Source organism: Ceratotherium simum, chromosome 32 (genome assembly GCF_057802395.1).
Source record: "Ceratotherium simum simum isolate JZ-2026a chromosome 32, ASM5780239v1, whole genome shotgun sequence".
In the NCBI taxonomy this organism is placed as follows: Eukaryota; Metazoa; Chordata; class Mammalia; order Perissodactyla; family Rhinocerotidae; genus Ceratotherium; species Ceratotherium simum.
This window is the reverse complement of record NC_141931.1, coordinates 12,122,239-12,145,270: the sequence shown is the minus strand read 5'-3', so window position 1 is coordinate 12,145,270 and position 23,032 is coordinate 12,122,239. Positions and strand designations below refer to the sequence as shown.

At 37.2% G+C, this 23,032-nt stretch overlaps 1 protein-coding gene across 1 annotated transcript in view; it reads right to left on the bottom strand.

Moving 5' to 3' along the window:
• Positions 1 to 249: 249 nt before the first annotated feature.
• The window catches only part of C32H10orf67 (chromosome 32 C10orf67 homolog), a 157,804-nt gene continuing 135,021 nt past the window's right edge, over positions 250 to 23,032 (bottom strand). The window contains exons 16-18 of the mRNA XM_087420748.1: positions 19,579 to 19,659; positions 19,432 to 19,492; positions 250 to 666 (exon numbers count right to left, since the gene is read on the bottom strand). Coding sequence (XP_087276874.1) covers positions 575 to 666; positions 19,432 to 19,492; positions 19,579 to 19,659 — 234 coding nt within the window. The 3' untranslated portion in view covers positions 250 to 574. The remainder of the gene's footprint in view (positions 667 to 19,431; positions 19,493 to 19,578; positions 19,660 to 23,032) is intronic.

The following is a 23,032-nucleotide window of genomic DNA, read 5'->3' as shown; positions in this document are numbered from 1 at the left end:
TTACCGGGACACAGAACTCTAGAGTTTCCCCACTTACTAAAGAATTGTTTACTGCTTTTAAGAAACGGCTAAGAGCCCTGTGCTGATGTCACATAAGAGTGGACCTCCCTAAAGGAAATTTAAAATCCCCTTTGAGGTTTTACGGTTCTCCTTCATGGAGATTAGTTGGCGGGCGAGGAGGAGGCAAATCAGTTTGATTTCGTGTTAGAGAGAGACTGGATGGCTTAGAGAGGGAGTGACACGAGTTTAGTGCCTCAAACTTTAATTGAGGTTCGTTCCTTCCCGCCCTAAGGCGCTGGGGCACATCTCTGAGCCCGGGCAACGCGGGAATGGATTTGGCGGCCTCTCAGAATCCGTGCGCCCCGCTCACCCAGCACCAGCGAGCGGTTTCCTTAAAGGCTTGGAAAGGTGCGCGCAGAGCGCGCGCTTCGCGTACATCACCCGGAGAGACGGAACAGTTATTTTAGAAACGCCTTGGAGATGGTACCCCTCGCCAGGAAGGCAGGCCCCACGCCAGGATGGTGAGGGCCCTCTTTCTGTGGTCCCGCTCTGCGCAGCCCAGTGTTCTGCCCCGTTACCCAGTAGCATCCATGTCGTTCACTGGGGTGTTCTGGGGTTTCGATGGCTTCTCCAAAGGCTGTTCCTCCAGGGCTCCTGACAACCTCACTAAAAATATGCAAAGAGGAACAGACGTGAAATTTGTTTTACTTACTATATACATCAACCACTCCCCACTCCTCACCCTCAGCTCTTTGCACCACTTTTAGTGGGTCCTCCCAGGCCTGGCCCCAGCTGGGGAGCCTCTTCAGTGACCTGGCTAAGTGGGGTTGGGGTGGGGAGATCAGGCTGTCAGACCCTCCTTGACCTTCGAAATAACGTGTGTCAGCCAAGTTTTCCTTGGAGAGAGTTCTCCTGCTGCCCCAGACTGTAGAAATGGTCTTAGGTGCCTAAGCCAGTGAATCACCTTCTGCTGCAAGTTCCCTCACTAGAATTAGGCGCCATTGTAAGAGTATTAAAACAAGGAGAGGTTGTTTTGTGTTTGGGTCCAGAAATCTAACTAAGATTTAAATTTCCATTTGCATTTTCAATCTTCCCCCCATATGAAATAGCAAATTATAAATGAGAGGGAAAAAAACCAAATTGGCAAGGATTCTGAAGTTGGGGAATGGGGAGGTGGTGCCCTGCCCCCCAGGCTGGGCTCTTTGCTCCGTAGGGAGGGACGTTTACCTGGTGTGTAAATTGTGAGGAAAGCGTTGGGGGTCTGGGACAGGAAAGCCACAACATGGGATGTGATGTTCCAGCTTTGAAGAGGAACAAAGGCCCTGAGCTAATCCTACTGAAACCCAGGAGCGTGGAGAAGGCGACAAAGAATTGCAGCCTGTGGTCACCGGTAGGTGTCAATGTGGACACTTACAGCCTGGGCAGTGGGAGAGGGGGACACAGAGCTAGGCTGTCATTCCAAGGCTTAGCACGAACAAAGATAACAACGTGACAACCTCGGCTTTCAATGGTTGGGAGGTTCAAAGTGGAGTGCCAGCCAGTCTATCTGGGTCAAGTCTTTTCTGAAGTGGTGCCTTTCTTTTTTCAGTCAAGTATGAACCTGGGAAGTTCTTAGGCCCTTTGCTTGAGGTAACTGTTCTTAGTAAACAAAGAATTCTTCAAAATAATGTCCAATTCCCCACCACCTAAGGTGAAGAGATGGAGTTTTGAAGATTCCTGAATATAGCATAAAGGGCATTGTTTACTGCGCCCTAGAGACCTAGATGTCTGCATTAAGCCTTTAAGAACTTGAGCAGCCTACGTCAACTTTTTGGATAAAGTTCATGTATTCTTTTACACATTTAATGCAAAACAAATAACATTTCCTTTTATGAAACTATGCATACACGTAGGTGAGTCTATGGGTACTGTAATTTAGAAAGTATTCGTCAGACAAAGAAGTTTCACTAGTAAAATGTTGAAGGAATAATGGAAACCTGGTAGAATTAAGTATGCCTGTGATTTCAAAATCACTATTAGAAATCAGCAGCCAAGGCATTTACCAACAAATGAATCTCCTCTATAATCTGGGAAAGATAATTGGAAATCTTCTGCTAATGAAACGGATCAGCAAATACTATCTTAGAGAATTAACAAACGGAAATGATAACAAATTATGTTTATCTTAAGAATTCACATTGTTTTCCTTAAATTCCGCTATCAAAACAAAAGTATAGGTTAAAAAATCATAATGCAACAAAATTCTGGTTTTCCTTAGTTGTAATGTTTCCTAAATAATAATAATAAAAAGGATGTAAGTATCCTTAAAAGACTAATGACATTTCACAGGTAATGCAATTTAGAAAGAAACACTTCCATGTTTTCTTTTCCAACAATGTGCATTTTTGTAAACTGCTATAAATTGCAATTCAAAAGCACTGATCTCGCCATCCCCAATCATTTTTTATACTGATCAAATGAATGCAGATACTCCCATTTGGGAGGGGCGACATGACACTTCACTTGGCAGTTCTAAACAGGTCACAGACCTTTCACAGACCCTAAGGCAGTGGGAGGGAGCTCTTTACTAAACCGTGTAACCAAATCAAACCAATGGTTACCCCTTTTCAAAACCATTGGAATGGTTTGCACAATGCTATTCACATAGCAGCACAGAAACTGAAAGGATGGTCATCCAATGGAAATTTCTTTCCTTTTGTTTAAACTTGCAGAGCTCAAAAAGTAATACTTGAAGGAAAACAATTACATTTGCTATGATAAAAATCATAAACAACAAACATGCATTTTTATCAGCATCACGTGGCATAGCTGTAGCCGTCCATTGGTATGTATATATATGCACATGTATATATGTATATGTATGTATATTTATTGGAGATGTTGCTTTGTTTGAAACTTTAGGCACAAAGACACAACATGGCTGCCCTGGAGATGACCTATTGCTTTCAAGTTGCTTGAACACATCAGAATTTCCATTGTTAAGGTTGATTAATTGAAACTGATAAGTTACCATGAATAAAGATTGTTTTTCTGTTTAATGTGGTGGGCCTGATTTGGTAAATGCCTCATTCATGTAGCTTTGCAGTGCAGCATATGGGCAAGAGTCATTCAGTATCACAACCATATACAATTTATTATGCTTGTATGGGCACAACCAAAGGGCCTTTCTATTTTAATGACAAAGTTTCAATGAAACATTCCATTTAAAGAGTCACTAGTAACATGAAGAGTGATTTTGTAATTTATTCTTAGAGTTTCTATCTCTCAGTTTCTGTGAATAGTTTAAAAGGTATAATATTTAAATACAGTAAAAAAACGATGCATACATATAAATTATACCTTAGCATTAGTCAATGGGAATACAGCAGACTTGATCTTAAATGTTAGCACACATATGAAAAGCAAGCACTTTATCATCCGCTGTCACCTTGTGTGTTATACTATTGATAAAGTCACCATAAATGTTTCATTGAGATGCCACCAGTGATAGCTCACACTGCCCAGTTTACAAGGAAATGCAAAAGGATTGGTGAATAACATGTCAACTTCCTGACGTCTTCTTTTTCTTAATGAAATCAGAAGACAATATTTAAAAATAATTTAGAAACTATTACAAGAAAAAACAGTGAATTTATTAATTTTTCCACAATTTAATTACTGTTAATTTCCTTTCTTTGAAAACTGATGTCTCTTTTTAAAGATTGAACTACATAAAAACTGTCATGAATATTTACCAATAAAGGTAAGGTTTCTAATTTTTTGTAATGATGTTGTACAGAAACTTTTCTTTCCTTTTTCATTTAGGCCGTTCAGGTAATCACCAGAAGAGTAATCACAAAAAGATATGAAAGACATGTTAATGAACTAAAGAAATGACTGTATGGAACCATCAAAGAGACAGTTACCACATTCAGCCTTTAATGTCTTATCAAATAAATTCTCTGGTCATTCATGTCCATAAAACAGTTCAAGTTCACTCAACATTTCTCAATTAAATTAGATGGGTAATCTCAGTTCAGCTCTTCTGGAGAGTAATAAACCACATTGGTCACAGTTGACCACGGCTAGTATGTGTTTCATAAAGGACTGGCTGTCCATTGGAAAGCTAATCAGTGCACCCTTACTTGTAAAATTCCCTCCCGCATTTTGAAGTGATAATCTGTATCTAATTTTTAAAGAAAAATTTACTTTCCTTTCACTCTTCGGAGGCCAGTTTCTTTTCTGGACCTGAATAGAGATCATTGGTGAAACAGTACCAAATAGCTTTGGTATGTGTGTAACAAAAACCCACCTCTTTGTAGAACATAACAAATTATGCAATGTTCACAGATGGGCTTCACATTGTGCCTTTTGTGAGAAAATGAAGGCCCAACCCTATTACCCTCCCCCCTCTTTATGAAAGACTGGGCTCCCAATGCAATCTGTCTGTCCTAATCCTAGGGAAAAATAAATATATTTAATATGGAAGCTTTAGATAGTTATTTTTAAAGGGATTTTCATTTGGACTTTTAGTCCATGTAATTTGCACAAGTATAAATTTGAAGTTATAAGCAGTTGTTTCTATAAACAAGCAAATAACTTGGGGCCTAAGGATTAAAATTTAACTGCTCCTCTACTGTACCTTTGACATTTAGATATTTAATGGGAATGCTATTTTCACACAATCTCATGCTTGAATTTATAGGTTACCAAAAGAAATATAGTGATTTTTCAATTATAATTTTTAAAATATACACACTGAAAATATTTTAAATCTTATTTCTATATTTTGGTTTTTTATTATCCTTATGGGGGAAAAGCCTATTAATAGATAATCCTGAAGAACAAGGTAGCAATTTCTGCAGATGTGGTAAAGAATGCAGAGAGGGCTTCTCAGGCCCACCCAACTTCATGGGACCCCTGTAAATCCCGGTATTACTTTTATTGAATGTGCTGGTCTTCGAGCATAAATTGCAGGTGCTGAGAAGACTCTTTGCATCCTCAGCGCCTAGCCCAGGGCTTTGCTTATAGTAGGTGTTCATAAAGTCATGGAATGAATGAATGAATGGATTAACAAAGAGAAGGTGAAATTTAGAAGGTTAAGTAGTGTGGCCTTTGGGATCCACAGCCTTTGCAGTTCCCTCCCACATTGACTCTGGTCTTGGTCATCAGACTTGCTCAGACCAATGGGACAGGAGCGAATGTGGTGCCAGCAGAGACTTGACCAGTTGTTGTTCACTGGAGCTTGCTCTCTTCTGCTGCTCTTGAGAACCCCGAGGCCATCATGAAAGCAAGACTGGGTTAGCCTGCTCAATGATGAGAAACACAAGTGTGGTTGCCCCTGTCACCCTAGCAGACAGCCAGCATGAGGCCATCAATGGCTGACTAACAATAGAATATGAGTGAGCCGCAGCAAGACCAGGCAGAAGACCTACCACCTAGCTGAAGGCATGTATAAAGGCACAGAAGCATGGAATAGCATGAAATAGCAGGGAACAGCAAGTCATTTGTTACAACTAGATTAGAGAGCTCATGTGGGGAGAGGCAAGGGTGACGAATGGTCTTATATGTTAAACTGAAGAACTTGGTTTTATCCTGAAAGCCATAGACATCTATTGAAGGATTAATAACAAAATGTGTAAAAGCGAACCAACGAATGAAATTCTTAGCGACTCCAACACTTAAGACTCAAAGTGGGGGCAGAATTGAGTAACCAGGAGAGACTGAGAAGGATGCTCTGAGAAGTAGGAGGAGAACTAGAACAGCTTGGTGTCTTGGAAGTCGAGAGGAGAGCATTTCGAGAATGGTGGCTTGAAATGGGAGGCATTTCAAAGGGAGGCTCATTAGTAACGAAACGCGGGAGTGCAGTCAAGTGAAAGGAGAACTGGAAATTATTTGAACAATTCTGGTGACCTAGGGAAGAGCTATGTCAGTGAGACGGAAAGCCAGAAGGCAGGTGGAGTAACCTGGAGCTAGAGAAGGGGAGAGTGCCGGTTCCCATTCTCTCTGGAGGGCTAACATTAAAGATAAGAAGGACCAGAGGGCGCTTGCTCGAAGAGGAAGGGAAGGAAAGAGTAAGAAAAGGAGGCATGGATGTGTTTATAGGAAGAGGGCATTGGGACATGGCGGAACTCTAGTCTGAGGGCAAATAGGGATATCGTCAGGTTGTAGCCTAAGTTCATAAAATTATGAATCTGAGTGGAGCGAACTTCAGATTCAGTTTTATCAGACATTTATTGCTCACTTACTGACTGCCGTGGAAGTGGCAGGCACATTTATACACAAGCCTAGTCACATTTGATTCCTCAACGCTAGACCATACTTTGAAGCTTGGAAGAAGTAGCTTTCTAATCAATCAAGGGGAAATGTCTCCTTTACGTGGGAGGTAAATGGCAGAACCCCTTACCCTAAGATGTAATGCAAACTGGAAACATAAGGTCACTGGACTCATGTGGGACGGTGGCTGTGTCCATTTAATGTGGACGTCATGGAAGTTAGTAAATGGCCATCCTCTATTAGCTTCCTAGGGCTGCTGTGATAAAGTAACATAAACTAGGTGGCTTAAAACTACACATTTATTCTTTTACAGTTCTGGAGGCTGGAAGTCTGATATCAAGGTGCTGACAGGACTACGCTCCCTCTCAGACTCTGGGTAGAATCATTCCTGCCTCTTCCTAACGTCTGGTGGTGGCTGTAGATCCTAGGTGTTCCTTGACTTGCAGATGCATCACTCCAATCTCTGTCTCTGTCGTTACGTGGCATTCTCCCTGTGTGTCTCTGCCTCCAAATTTCCCTCTTCTTATAAGGACACCAGTCATGTTGAATTAGGGCCCACCGTAATGACAGCAATTTAACTTGATTACATCTGCAAAGACCCTAGAAGATCACATTCGCAGGAATTGGGGGTTAGGGTTTCAACACATCTTTTGGGGGCAGGGGACACAGTTCAACCCATAACACATCCTTTTCCTGAAAAGGTAACTTATTGCCTGTTTCACAGACAGAACACCAGGGAAAGGACTTTTACTAAGATGCAACAGAGACTTTTAAAATGTTCTTTTTTTAAAAAAAAATGGTAGATATTGGTAGATATTTAACATATGCTTTTGATGCATAAAATGATGATAACTGTGGCCATTGTTTACAAAGGTAAAGTGTTCTTAGAAAAGATTGTACACATAAGGTAAGGCTGAAATCAGATGAAGTGTCTTTGGTCTAGAAACATGAAGTTCTAGACATTTGGTTCAACCCTGGTTTGAACACATAAGACTTTTTGGTGGGGGGAAGAGGAAGTACAATGGTGTCGTGAATTCACAATTTAGCACACCATATGGCCAGGATAAATAAAATGTAAACATTAAAAAACAAAAAGACATACTGGGAAAAACAAGATAAACATTTCTCTGGTAAAGAAATGAGAAGTAATGAGCCAGGCTGTTATGGACTGAATTGTGTCCCCTCAAAAGATGTTGAAGTCCTAACTCCCAGTACCCGTGAATGTGACCTCATTTGGAAATAGGGTCTTTGCAGATGATCAAGCTAACATGAGGTCATTAGGGTAGGCCCTAATCCACTATGTCTGTGTTCTCATAAAAAGGGGAAATTTGGACACAGATGCAGACACACACAGAGGGAAGACGATGTGAAGACACAGGGAGATCACCATCTACAAGCAAAGGAACACCGGAGGGACCAGAAGCTCAGAGAGAGGCCTGGAACACGTTCTTCCACACAGTTATCAGAGGGAACCAACCCTGCCGACATCTTGATTTCAAACTCTTAGCCTCCAGAGTTGTGAGACAATAAATTGTTGTAGTTTAAGTCCAAGTTTGTTGGACTTTGTTAACGACAGCCTTAGGAAACTAAAACATTGGCTGAAACTACAGGCCTGTTTGGTTCCAGCTGCAGAAATTCATACTGATAGCCAGGAATAAAGCTCCTTTTGGGTAACAGAGGCTAAATGTGCTCCACGTTGGGTGAAAGAACAAATTCACTCCTTGAAGCTGGAAGCTTGAATGAAAGGAAATTGAGGGGAAAAAAGACAGTTTATAACCTGGGACTATGGCTTTATAGAACGCTATGGGCTTATGGAGGCTGAAAGGTGAAAAATTACTTCACATGGAGGAAGTGAGCCAAGCCACCCAATGGCGTGGGGGCTTCAAGACCCTAATGTCACAGCAGAACAGGCACCCCCGAACTTATAAGAATTGTAGATCGGGGCTGAGACTGACACAAGTGGAAGCAGTCACAGAAATGTACTCAGGGAATACACTGTTCAGGGAGAGAGAGAGAGAGAATATGAATGAGAGAGAGAAAGCTTGAGCCTGTAAACCAAAGTTCCAAACTAAACAAAGGAATAGAACGCTAGGAAAAGACAACAGCAAGATAAGCCGTTAGGACATGAATTCACTCCAGATAAATTTAAGTTGATGAAGCAGTCTGACAAAGATTTTAAAATGTGTGTGCTTAGTATGTTCAAAGAAATAATTGATAGTATCCATTAAAAAAAAGAAAAATTATGATACAAAACAGGGCAGAATAAAATAAGAACTATTGGCTATGAAAAAGACCAATGAAAAGTCTTGAAAATAAAAAAGTCATTAAATGAAACACTAAAACATGGGATAAATTTGGCACAGGTGAAGAGAGGATTAGAAAATTGGAAAAGGTAATATTGAGGAATCCATCCAAATGCACAACAGAGAAAGAAACAGAGAAATTAGAAAATTTAGGTTAGAGGCATGGAGAAGAGACTGAGAGGTGCTTCAAAAGAAAATAACGTAGAGAATGTTGTACCAGCAATATTTGAAAAGTCAGTAACCTAGAAATTGCTAGAAGTAAAAAAAGATATGAATCATCAGAGCCAAATTGTACTCTGAATATTGATAAAGATAAATACACTGTTAAGTACATTATAGTAAAACTACAGACTATCAAGAACAAAGACTAAACTTTAAAAGTCACCATAAAGAAAACATAAAATGACCACAAATGATTAACACATTGACAACAGACTTCACATAGCCTTGGGCATAGGCTCAAAGGCAATGGCATAATAACAAAATGTGGAGAAAAAAATAACTGCCAACCTAGAATTTCATTTCTCACTAAAATACCATCAAAAATGAAATAAAAATTAAGGCAAACAGAATTTACTATTAATAGGCCCTTATTAAACAAATTATCCAAGTAATAATACTTTTTAACATACACATATACACTAAAATAAAAGAAATAGAGCTTGTAGCTTTCAAACTAGCAGAAGGAAAAGTGAAGGAATATAGAAAATATTAATCCAAAAGAAAGCATGAAAGAAGACGATAGGAAGTAAAGCAAAATATCAGGAAATACAAAAGAAAGATGGTAGAAATAAGCCCGAATTTATTGGTAATTACAATTGTTGAAAACAGAATAAATTCATCTGTTAAAAAGTGGATATTATCAGAGAGAAAAAAAAAAAAAAAAAAAAGAAGACCCAATTTTAAGTTGCTTAAAAGAGAAAAATCAAATATAAAGACTCATAAAAAGATTGAAAATAAAATGATGGAATAAAAGAAACAATGCAAATACTAAAAAAAAAAAAGCTATTATAGTGGTATTTATATCAGATACAATAGAATTTAAGGCATCAAAGAATTACTAGGAATAAAGAGGAATATTGCATGCAACGATTCACCAAGAAAAAATAATAAGTTAGAGTGCATTTAACATAGCCTTGAAATACGTTAAACAGAAATGGACAGAGTTATTAAGAGAAACTGATAAATTCTTAGTCATAGTGAAATATTTTTATATTCTTCTTTCAGAAAAATAAGCGTAAAATAGATTAGAATAAAAAATATTTGAACTACCAAATTAATAAGATGACCTAATAGATATAGAATTCTGAATTCAAAAAATAGAAAATAAAAAGCATTTTCAAGTTCATTTGCAATATTTACAAAGTACTTCGCAAGGGAAGTCTGTACAAATTTCCAAGGATGAATGCCTTATAGACCACATTCTCTGACTTAAATACACTTAAATTAGAAGTCATTAATTAAAAGTAAAGCAATCTCAACAAAGCATGTTTAAAAATCTCACATGTTAAAAAGGCAATCATAATGGTAACAACACATTTAGAACTAAGCAACAATTGAAGTAACTTATGTCAAAATTTATGGGATACAACTAAAATACTTTTTTGAGTCATAAAGGCATTTATTAAAATATAGTAAAAATGAAAAGAAATGAATACACTAGAGAAGAAAACAGAAAAATCTTTCAAAAATAGAAGGAAATAATAGAGAAAACATAAATTAAATCAGAAAACCAAAAAATAGTAGAGCCAATCAACAAACCAAAAATTAATACTTTAGAAAAGACTAAAAATTATACAATACTTTAGCAGGATTAAGAACAAACAAATGGTAAACATATAAAACAACACTGGGGACAAAAAAGAGGACATAATTATAGCGGTTGTAGAATTCATAGGAGAATACAATGAACAAGTTTATCTCAATGTATTTGAAAACCTAGATAAAATGGCTTAATTATCTAGAAAAAAATGTTGCTGAAATTGACTCAATAAAAAATAGAAAACTAATAACCAGTAGAGAAACTAACTTAGTACTCAGAAATGTCTCCCACCTTCATAAAAGACACTAGGCCAGTTTGACAGATAAATTTTTTGTACCATCAAAGAACAGATAATGCCTGTTTTATATAGACTTTAACAGTCTCATAGAAGAGGCAGAGCTAGCCAATTCTTTCTATGAGTCTAGTATAACCTTTATACTCAAATTAGATAAGGGTAGTTCAGGGGAAAAATTTATGGACCAAACTCAGAAGAAAAATCCTAAATAAAATATTGGAAAATTAAAGTTATCTATGTACACAAAAAATTAATAAATGTAACTATGATTCAACATGAGAAAATTTATTAATGTATTTCAACACTAACATATAAACAGTGAAATATCACAGTTATTAGTTCAATCTGTAGAGATAAAAAATAGCAATCAATTTGGTATAAAAACTCAGCCCCTGCAAATAGAAGATAACTCTATTGACTTGAGAAAGAATAGCCATGACAAACCTACAATGAACATCATACTCAAGGGTGACACTTTAGAAACTGTTGTATTAAGAGAAAAACAAGAAAAGGGTGCCACTGGCTGCTGTATTCAGCATGATACTGACAATCTTAGCCAGTGCAATAAGAAAAGAAAAAAATAAGAGGTACATAAAGACTGGAAGAGACAAGTCTTTAAATTATAGATGATGTGATTGTCTAAATAGAAATAATAAGAGACTTTTCAGACAAGCTGTTAGAACCAGTAGAGTTCAGCAACTTTGTATAGGACATAAGATCAAAAATACAAAATCCAATAGTCAACAGTAATGAACATTTAGAATATGTCATAGAAAAAAGATTCCATTTATAATAGTAACAAAAATTATGTTAGTTATCCCTATAAGTTACTTAGGAATAAATCTAATAAAAGATGTACAAGACCATTATGAAGATATTATAAAACATTAGTAAAGAAGATATAAGAATCTCCAAATCAATGGAAAGTTTTACCATATTCATAGCTGGGAGGACTCAATGTTATAAAAATGTTAACTCTTTCAGATCAATCTTTAAATCAAAATAGCACAGTTCTTTCACATGAAATTCATATGAAAAATTCATATGGAAAAGAAAAGAACCAAGAAGGGCTAAGATAATTTTGAAGAACAAGATGGAGAGACTTGCTGTGTCAGATATCAAGTTTTATTTTAAAACGAAAGTTATTAAAATGCTTTGGTAGTAAAGCAGAAAAGACAAATAGGTCAATTATACAGAATGAGAGCCTAGAAAAAGTCCATACTTGTGTGGATATGTGGCATACATCAGAGGTAGCATTACAAATCAGGAGGGGCTGGGAAGATAAAATGGTGACAGGATTATCCACTATTCTATGGAAACAAAAAAGTTAGACTCCAAAATCATATCATCCACAAAAATAAATTATGATGCTTTAAAGCACCTAAGCGTGAAAACCAAATTGGTAATATTTGTAGATGACAATGTAGGATTATCTTCATAAACTCAGAGTAGGAATATTTATCTAAAAAAGATAAAGGAACAATTCATAAATTAAAAGATTGAAAAATATAACTACATAAAAATAAAAAAAAACTTTGTTTCAACAAAAGACATCACAAGCAAAGTTAAAAGACACACCACAGACAGTGAGAAGGTATTTGTAAAGCATATAAGTGACAAAGGGTTAATATCCAGAATTTATAAAAACTCTGTACATCAATTAAGGAAAAGAAGAATAACCTAATAATATAAAAATGGTCAACTGCTAGTAACAAGTAATTCACAGAAGAGGAAACCAAAATGGTCAATAAACATACAAAAGTTATTTTCACTAGTTACCAGGGAATTTCAAATAAAAAATGAGATATAATTTCATGCTTGTCAGATTGGCAAAAATTAAAAAGTGTGGCAACCTCAAGTGTTAGTAAGAATATGGAACAATACAAACTCATAAGCTACTGGTATAAGTGTAAATGAGTATAGTCATTTAGTAGCACAACTTGACAGCATCTAGTAAAGTTAAAGATGTATATACTCTTCAACTCAACAACTCCATTCCTAGGTATTTACTCTAGTGAAACTCTTGCATATGTGACTGTGAGAAATGCACAGGGATGTTTATAGCAGCTGTGTTTACAACTGCAACAAACTGAAAATCTCTACATTCCCATCAACAGGAGAATGAATATATTGTAGTATATCATACCATGGAATATATTGTATAACAGGTAAAATAAATGAACCCAAGCTCCATACAGCAAAATGCTGTAATTAAATTTCAAAAACATAACATTTATGGGGAGAAAAAGAATACATACCTTCCACTCTCATTTACACAATGCTTCAAAACATGCCAAATGATGTTATATATATTGCGTGTGTGTGTGTATAGAAACACTATAAAAGATACAAGATTGACAGATGCTAAAATCAGGGCAGTGGTTAGCTCTGGGGAGGGAGGGAGGGAAATGGTTATCAGGGGGCTTCAATTCTCATCTTCACTATTTTATTTCTTTTTTGAATCAAGAATGGCAAAATCTAACAGAGCCAGGTGGTGTTCAACATGTTTTCTGAATATTTGAAGTATTTCATAATAAAAATAAAAATAGTTTCTACATTAAATATGTCTGTGAGGAAATTAAGCCCTTCTTCAGTTGCATTCTTAATCATATGAAAATACAAATAATGAAATTATTTTATAACTTTTTGTCACCTCAAGCTTACATGGTGTAGACTTTAACATACAACACACTTCTTCCTCTGACCTACTTTTCTCCATGTGATTGTTGCTTTTAAGATGAGGAATCTACATAAAGAAGTTGAACTAGCCAGCAATGTGAGAGACTGAGGATTGGTGTCCAGTGACATTTCTATACACTGACATTTATAAATACCCGCTTTTCTGATCTCAATTTATTCCCTAAAATTCCAAACTAGGGGTTGGACAGAAGATATCATTCATATGGTATCTTTCACATATGAAGATGTCATTTCCAGCTCAGCTAAGGGTGCACTTGACATGTCCATGAATTGGCATGAATCCATGCACAATATCTTGTAACATTTTTCCATTTCCATAATAGAAACATTATTTTTTTTCCTAAAGATTATTTCTTTATTATTATCATTATATATATATTTTTTTGGTGAGGAAGATTGTCCCTGAGCTAACATCCATGCCAATCTTCCTCTGTTTTGTATGTGGGATGTCTCCACAGCATGGCTCGATGAGCGATGCGTAGGTCCGTGCCCAGGATCCATCTGAACCAGCAAACCCCAGGCTAACGAAGTGGAGAGCGTGAACTTAACCACTACGCCACTAGGCTGGCTCTCAGAAACATTCCTAAATTAAAAAATTAGTATCCAATGTCTCTACATTAATTAAACCCTTTCTCAATATTTTGATACCACCGTAAAGGCTTATGTGGCTTATGATGCCTCTTAAGTAACTGGGCAGCAATCGGGCAGGGTAAGATGAAAACTGAGGTTTGAGATCAAATCAGTGGCCACAGGATCCAGGGAGGCTGCTGGAATGCAGTTCATGGTCCAACAACGGAATGCACACCAGAAAGCATCCTAGTCTCATGCTTCACGTTTTGGAGAGCTCTAAGTACCAATTTGCGTCATAATGAGGAATATGCTTAGTGGCATTTGTTAAATGAAACATTGTCTACATATACTTAAAAGCATTACTAGACTGAATTCATACAAGACAGTCCATAAATGAATAAGCTATATTTTAAATATGTATTAGTATGTTTTTCTACTAAATTTTTATGGTCTTACAAATTCAAAGTGATTTGCCTGCTTATTGATTTCAACAATGAACACCGTATTTTCAAAGCATGGACCACCTTTCGTTTTCATTTTTCAACCCTCTGTCTGACCTATAGACAGAGCTTCAGTTAGAGAACTTCTGATTTTTGTGATTAATTCTCTAATCCAATTGGTCATCTTGACTCTTCTCTATGCCATTGAGAATTCCTTGTGTTTGGAAAAGTATATTAAGAGACAGGCTGCTCCTCTTCCAGGCTTCAATTTATCATCTAATAATCCTAAATCCCATGCTTTGAGTAGAAAATATCTCTAGAATATAGATAGAAAGAGCAAGGAAAATTCCTAAGAAAAAGTAGTTGAGAATCAGCTCAAATCTCAAAGACAAGGATGACATATACAACTTAGAAATGTACCATTTGAATAATAGGTAATTAGTGACAATAAGGGTAGTAGAACAGTTGGTGGCAGTGACATTATTAAAATTTACAGACCCCTTAATACATCATATTTAGTAAATCAGGTTAGTCCTTGTACTTAATTCATAATTCATTAATTCCTTCTTCTAAGCTATTTTATAGCTATTAGTTATATGCTAAACAATGTTATATACTGTTTATATATATGTAGTATATGCAATAATATTATAAAATAAGCATTGAATACAAATTTGAAAACCTTACTAAATTATATTAATTATAGTTGAAGTCTGGAAACAATATATAAAACAATACTAAAGCCTAAAATTTCTTTTCCTTTTTATCTTTTATCTAAGTTCCAATTTCTTGTGTGAGTTTTAAAATTATTTTTATTTTGAAAACAAAAACATGGGCAACTGAACTCCACTTTCAATTAATATTTATTTTTATAAGTTGGTGGAAAATACACTTAGTAAAAAAATAGTTTTCAGATCCAAATTTTCCAACGGTGAAAAGAAAGATTTTAAAGTTATTTCAAATATATTGCGATTGTTCTACTAGCTTTTAAAATCACCTCTTCGATGTTTCTTTCCTAAAAGTCTCAGAGAATGAACAACACAATGTAATCTAGGTTTAAATTTGGGTTTCTCTTGTGTCTCAGATATAGATGTTTGAGCTTTCTCTTACCGACAAGCCACTTAAAGAGTCACTGTTACTTTGAGGTTTTATCTATGAGATTTGTGTCTTTGGGGCTCATTAAGAACATTTCCAAAGATTACAATGTCAATAGCACCTAATTACTGGACTGTGAGAAAGGTCTTCTTGAGTACATAAAATCTGTGGCAGTGCACAGTACACAATGGGCAGCTCAGATCCCAAATTTTATCACAGTTAAGTAGCAAACAAATTAATAATGTTACCTGGGCTCTCTTGGGATAATTACTACTGTGTAAAAAACTGCTTTGAAATTTGCAGATAGTATTGGACCTCATTTATTATTCCCTTATATTAACAAGGATTCATTTATCTCTTTTTACCTATTTATCTCTTTTTCTATATTGCCTGAGTGACTCTCTGTTGTTCGCTTTAGAACTTTTTGGATTAAAACTTGCAACATAAAAAAAAGGTCATTTTTAATCTGCTTAGGCAAGATATATCATCTGATATAACATTGTTTTAAATTATATTTTATGTTTTATTTCACTCTTTTCAAAATATATACTGTATATTTTGATACTAAAGATGAGTTTTATTCTTATACTTATTGCATGGTAGAAAATTAGTTACTAACGAATCAAAGGAGAAACTAGTTCTTTTAAATCACTAGCCTACTGCTGAGGACATTATGGCTCTCATGCGGCGGGCTAAAAAGTAGGTTTGCAGACTGTATAAAATAATATCAACAGCTCAGGAGGAAAGGTAGGGATAGGGGTTAGTTAGGCACATAATATATGTTATCTCATCTAATCCTCATCACAAAGGTACGAGGTGGGGTCACCATCTCCATTTCACACAGCAGAGGGGATTGAGATGAGGTCACCCAGTGAGTAAGTGGCTGGAACAGAGATGGGAACCCAAGTCTGTCCCTTCCAAAGCCCTTCTGTTACATCACGTTTCCCATTGTGTGTTGCTGAGAATGGGACAACACGTTGTCATGCGTGAGTCTTGGTGCGAGTCAATACAGTTAAGTGGTGACACGCCTGAGCTCTGGGGCCACACTGCCAGATTTTGAATCCAGCTGTGCCACTTACTTGTGGTGTACCCCTGGCAGCTTACAAAACCTCTCTGTATCCAACCGTCTCCTCTGTAGGTTGGGGGAAAGCAAGAATGCCAACCTCATAGGGGTTTGTGAGGATTAGAGCTAAAATGTGAAAGACATTTAGAATAGTCCCTACACCCACTAAACGTTAGCTACACATAATTTTTAAAAGTATCCTGTGGTGTGAAAGTACAACTAAGAACCTCAATCTTTGATGCAATGCTGAGGATGCTGTTAACGGGGAGGATAAATATTCAATAGGTATTTAAAATATTAATATTCTAGTTGCATATTCTAAAACATGGAACTCAGTGTAACAGTGAATTCAAAGAGTTTGGTTGGGCGTCTGTTACCAGATAGGTTACAGTAACTCCCCATGTTATATAAAGTAATAACAATTTATCTATAAATCAGGTATATACTAACTATATAACTAAACAGCTCTTTAATAATGTATATTTGAATTAGTGCTTGAAAATACTAATGATGTGTTAAACTATTTCCGAGGGGCCTGAAGGGGCCCACTCAACCTTCTGAAGTACCTGGGAAGCTTGGAGTGACTTGTTTCCTGAAGACCATTTGGCCCATTCAATGTGTAGTGTGAATACCATGCAGCAGCTGTCAACCGTCCTCTAACAAGAAGATTCATTTACTCTCCAAATGAGTAAATTTGTAACTCAACTTTCATTCTGGCACTCATTTATTTGTTTTTATTCATTAAAAATAAAAAATTTATTTCTGGTAAATTTTGCATTAACTAGCACCCAGTTAACTGGAAATGTTAGCTGGATTATTTCCCCTCGCTACCTTCAGAGGGAAGAAGATGACATGTCAAAGTTGTAAGGCAGATTTAGTAGAAAGAAATTTCAGGGATGTGTCCAGAGGTTTTTGGTGTGAACATTGTTCCCTACACCTCCTCTGCAATACAGGGTAACATTCAGAACAACAAGCTTTGTAGCTTACTGAAAAATTATGGATCATAAAAAAGCTTTTACATTCAATTTTATTAGGAAGGCAAAAAAACAGACTAATGAATTTTAGGAGGATTTCCAGTAGACAGAGTGGTACTAACTCTACATTTCGCATTTTCGGGACTCAGGAAAGGGAGTGATGTTTATTTCAGTTGTGGTTGCCTTATATTCCAGGTGGCCATCAAAGTTTATTTGTATCACGTCAAATGGACCTTTGAAAAATGGTTTGCTTGGCTGGGGAAAATCAATTTTGGAGGCAAAATCCTCAACTGAATTTTTTGGGCAATGGAATGCTCCTGTTAATTAAACTTTCTGATGAAAATGTCAGGCCAACCACAGGCTCCAAATTCAACAATCTATGTTTTTAAGATAAATCATGAGAATCTCTCTTCTCCTAATATATTATGATATTTTAGAAATAACTTACGGTATGGGTTGGAAGTTCCAACAACTCAACAGATCTAATCCCTTATATAAATGCTGATACCTTTAAAAGGTTGCTGCTCTGGGCTGGCCCCGTGGCTTAGCGGTTAAGTGTGTGTGCTCCACTGCTGGTGGCCCGGGTTCGGATCCCGGGCGCGCACCAACACACCGCTTCCCCGGCCATGCTGAGGCCGTGTCCCACATACAGCAACTGGAAGGATGTGCAACTGTGACATACAACTATCTACTTGGGCTTTGGGGAAAAAAAAAAGGAGGAGGATTGACAATAGACGTTAGCTCAGAGCCGGTCTTCCTCAGCAAAAAGAGGAGGATTAGCATGGATGTTAGCTCAGGGCTGATCTTGTTGCTCTTTAAGCTAATAGCTGCATGCTATAGAGTCCAGTCTGGGTGTTACTGTAATCAAAATGCCAGCCTAGGAGGCAGCCAGCATTAGGATTGCTGAAAGATTCCTCTGTACCCAGGACAGGCACCTCTGGAACAGACACTACCTATACATATGAGCACTACAGAAAAAGCCTCTCCATTGCATGGAGGCCCAATGAGAGGTTCCTCTCCGCTGAAGGTTATCTAGTTTTCAAAAAGTAGATTTTAAAATTAGGGTCCAGGATTTAAAGTCATATCACATACTTCTCCTTTGCTTAAAGATTCAGTACAAAAGTCTACTTTTTTTTTTTCCTGAGGAAGATTCGCCCTGAGCTAACATCCGTTGCCAATCCTCCTCCTCTTTTTGCTTGAGGAAGATTCTCCCTGAGCTAACATCTGTGCCAATCTTCCTCTACTTTTATTCATGTGGGACACCTCCACAGCGTGGCTGGTGAGTAGAGTAGGTCCATGCCCGGGATCTGAACCCACGAACCAGGACTGCCGAAGCAGAGCATGCAGAACTTTAACCACTAGGCCACTGAGCCGAGCCCATAAAAGTCTACTTTTAAACATTCCCAGACATGAAAAATAAATTACCGACACCCTTTGGTTATCATCAATAATAATAACTCAAACTAATAATGTCACATTTTATTAATCCAATTTGTTTGTTAGAGCAAAGGAAGCCCAAGTGTCTCCGAAAGACTTACAGAAACTAATGGACGAAACATACTTCCAGTTCCAAGAGAGTCCTATTTAAGCCCCCTAAAGACCGATGGGAGATAAAGTATGCTAGAAATAGTCACACTTTTCTTCTAATTATTAAATTGGAAAAACAGAAATTTAACAAGAGCTTCAGCTTTGTTGGCAGTTTAGTAAAAAAGAAAGAGGATTCCAATTGAGATAGTTTCTAGTTTGGAAGTATGACTAAACTCATTTTCAATTAGCAGTGATAAATATTCAGAGATACATGTTAACATTCTTTTATTCAGCATATCTATGTATTGGTTTTATAAATTGGCTGAAAAAAGTCCTGCATTCGCCCAGAATGCAAAACACTTCAGGACAACAAAAAAAAGCAATGCTAATCTAGATTGAGTACCCATTCTGTGTGTAAACCTTTTTTCCAACAAGAAAGACTCTTACCTTTTGGTGAAGGCAGAAAGGATATCTGATCACCGACTATGTCCAGGTACTTGTTGTCCATCTGCAGGTAAACCAAAAATTTCCATTGCTGAGGTTGAGTAACATCACCTGATCAAATATTTAATAGGGAAAAAATAATCTACCTACCAAAGATACATGATGATCACTTCCAGAAGATGCAGAATCTGTCAAGTTCACTTTAGACTGCACATATAAAGGTTTTACTTTCTGAAAGACACAAAAGGGATGCATCGTGTTCTCAAGGGGAAATAATTATCAAGTCAAATGGATGTAGAATGTTCTTCAGCCCTTAGTTACCAAGATAGGGAAACTATGCTTCTAACTTATTTGCTCAAATAAGGCTGGGGAAGTCCTTTCCTTTACACCCAGAGAATAGACCCCTTCCTTATTTGGGCTACTTTGAAAGAAAATCCAAGAAAAATGTTTTCCTCAATGTCTCTTCTGACTCTCCTTCCTTTTGATTACCCCCACCCCATTTGAGATTTACTATTTGTAACTAGTCAGGTACCATAGGTCATCCCCAGCACCTCCTAGCTCCTGGAAGCTACAGCAGTGATGGTCTTGATTCCCAGGAACTGAATTGTGAAAAAACAAAAGCATATCTTTTGGGAGTTCAGAAGCAGCAGCATGTAAGCAGACTTATCACCAACATCATTTATTGCAAAGTAAATCATGACATTAAAAATGTGCAGGTGGAACACACAAAAATTAACTCAAAATGGATTAAAGACTTGAAGGTAAGACCTGAAACCATAAAACTCCTAGAAGAAAATATAGACAGTACACTCTTTGACATCGGTCTCAGCAGCATCTTTTCAAATACCGTGTCTATTCAGGCAAGGGAAACAAAAGAAAAAATAAACAAATGAGACTACATCAGACTAAAAAGCTTCTGCAAGGCAAAGGAAACCATGAATAAAACGAAAAGACAACCCACCAAATGGCAGAAAATATTTGCAAATCATATATCTGATAAGGGGTTAATTTCTAAAATATGTAAAGAACTCATACAACTCAACAACGACAAAAAACCCAACAATCCAGTCAAAAAATGGGCAGACAATATGAATAGACATTTTTCCAAAGAAGATATACAGATGGCCACTAGACACATGAAAAGACGTTCAACATCACTAATTATGAGGGAAATGCAAATCAAAACTACAATGAGGTATCACCTTACACCTGTCAGAATGGCTATAATTAACAAGACAAAAAATAACAAATATTGGAGAGGATGTGGAGAAAACGGAATCCTCGTACACTGCTGGTGGGAATGCAAACTGGTGCAGCCACTATGGAAAACAGTATGGAGATTTCTCAAAAAATTAAAAATAGAAATACCATACCATCCAGCTATCCCACTACTGGGCATTTATCCAAAGAACATGAAATCAGCAATTCAAAGACACTTATGCACCCCTATCTTCATTGCAGCATTATTCACAGTAGCCAAGATGTGGAAGCAACCCAAGTGCCCATCAACTGATGAATGGATAAAGAAGATGTGGTATATATACAATGGAATACTACTCAGACATAAAAAAGACAAGACATCCCATTTGCAACAAGATGGATGGACCTTGAGGATATTATGTTAAGTGAAATAAGCTAGACAGAGAAAGACAAACACCATATGATTTCACTCATATGTGGAAGATAAACAAACACATGGATAAAGAGAACAGATTAGTGGTTACCAGAGGGGAAGGGGGTTGGGTAGTGGGCAAAAGGGGTAAAGGGGCACATATGTATGGTGAAGGATAAAAATTAGACTATTGGTGGTGAGCACGATGCCGTCTATACAGAAACTGATATATAATAATGTACATCTGAAATTATATGATGTTATAAACCATTATGACCTTAATAAAATAGTTTTAAAAAAATATGCGGGTAGGGGCCGGCCAGGTGGCGCAAGCGGTTAAGTGCGCGCGCTCCGCTGCGGCGGCCCGGGGTTCGCTGGTTCGGATCCCGGGCTCACACCGACGCACTGCTTGGCAAGCCATGCTGTGGCGGCGTCCCATATAAAGTGGAGGAAGATGGGCACAGATGTTAGCCCAGGGCCGTCTTCCTCAGCAAAAAAAAAAAGAGGAGGATTGGCGGATGTTAGCACAGGGCTGATCTCCTCACACAAAAAAAAATAAATAAAAAAATAAAAAAATATGCGGGTGGAAAGGACCAAAGGTACACTAAGCATGTTTATCAAAAAGAGGTCTGAGGTCCGTGGATGCGCCCTGGGGATTTATGTGAAGTTTTCCCTAATCAAGGTTTCTTTTTGTTGGTTTGTATGTATGCATATATGCACGTACATAGGTGTGTTTGCATGTGTTTTTCTAACCCCCATAGCCCACTCTCACTCCCTTTATGTCCCCCCGTCAAATAAACTATTTAAATATTTTACGTGTATTTTTTATTTGAATATGTTCATGCAAAAATTTGTAATTTTGTGCTTGTATTTTAATTTATGCTAGTGGTATTATGTGGTATCCTATTTTGTTGGTTCTAAGACGTAGCCTTCTGATATTTTAACATCCCTACAATTGGGATGCATCTTACAATAGACGAAGTGTCACAGTATCATTGGCAGCACTTTTTCTCTTTTAGAGATTTATAAAATCTTGAACCAATGTTAAGCACATCTTAGATTCAAAGTAAAAACACTACCTTGTATGTTCTGTGTTCCCACTTTTTTCACTAAGTACTAAGTGCTTTCACCAAATACTATGTTTTAAAGATCTGTCCATTTGCTACAAAGACCTAAAATCTAGTACTGCATAGTACATAGTACTACATAGTACTCCCGGCATGTGTATACCCCATTTTGCCCATCTACTCTCTGAAGGTGGTTCAAGCCACACCATCATCTCTCACCAGCATCATTTCCATAGCTCCCTAATCTGCTTCTTTTCCCTGCCCCTGCCCTCCATAGCTGCCAGAGTTGTCCCTTTAAAATGTTAAGTGAGATTATTTTATTGCTCTGCTCAAAACTCTGAGAGGCTCCCCATTTTACTCAGAGTAAGAAAAAAAAAAATCAAAGTCCTATTACTGCTTTGACCACATTCATTACTACTCTCTCTCCTTCTCACTCTGCTCCAGCCACACTGGATGCCCTGGTGTTTCTCAAACACATCGGGCACATTTCTACCTCAGAGCCTTCCAATGGTCCCTTCCTTGTCTAGAAAATTCTTCTCCTAGATATTCATATGGCTCTTTCCCTCACCACCTTTAAGTCTTTCATGAAAATGGTAAAAGAAGCCAGTGTTAAATGTATGATTGCTGGGAATTTAAGTTCTAATATCTTCCATTGTTTTATACCTTCAAGCAGTGAGTGTAGGAGAGAATATAACCTCTATGACAGGGCTGAAAAAGGTAAAATCCTGCTAAAACTGGGGTCAGGAATAGGTGCTGTGTACATCAATCTGCCTTTCAACTATAAATGTGAAAGGGAGATTTGAGCAATACACAGGAGAATGCAGTTGATAACACTGGGTTTCAACATGGCTCACCCTGTCAAGGATGAGAAAAGAGTAAATAAAACAGGGACAATGAAAAAACTGTAGAATCAGTTAAAGAAACA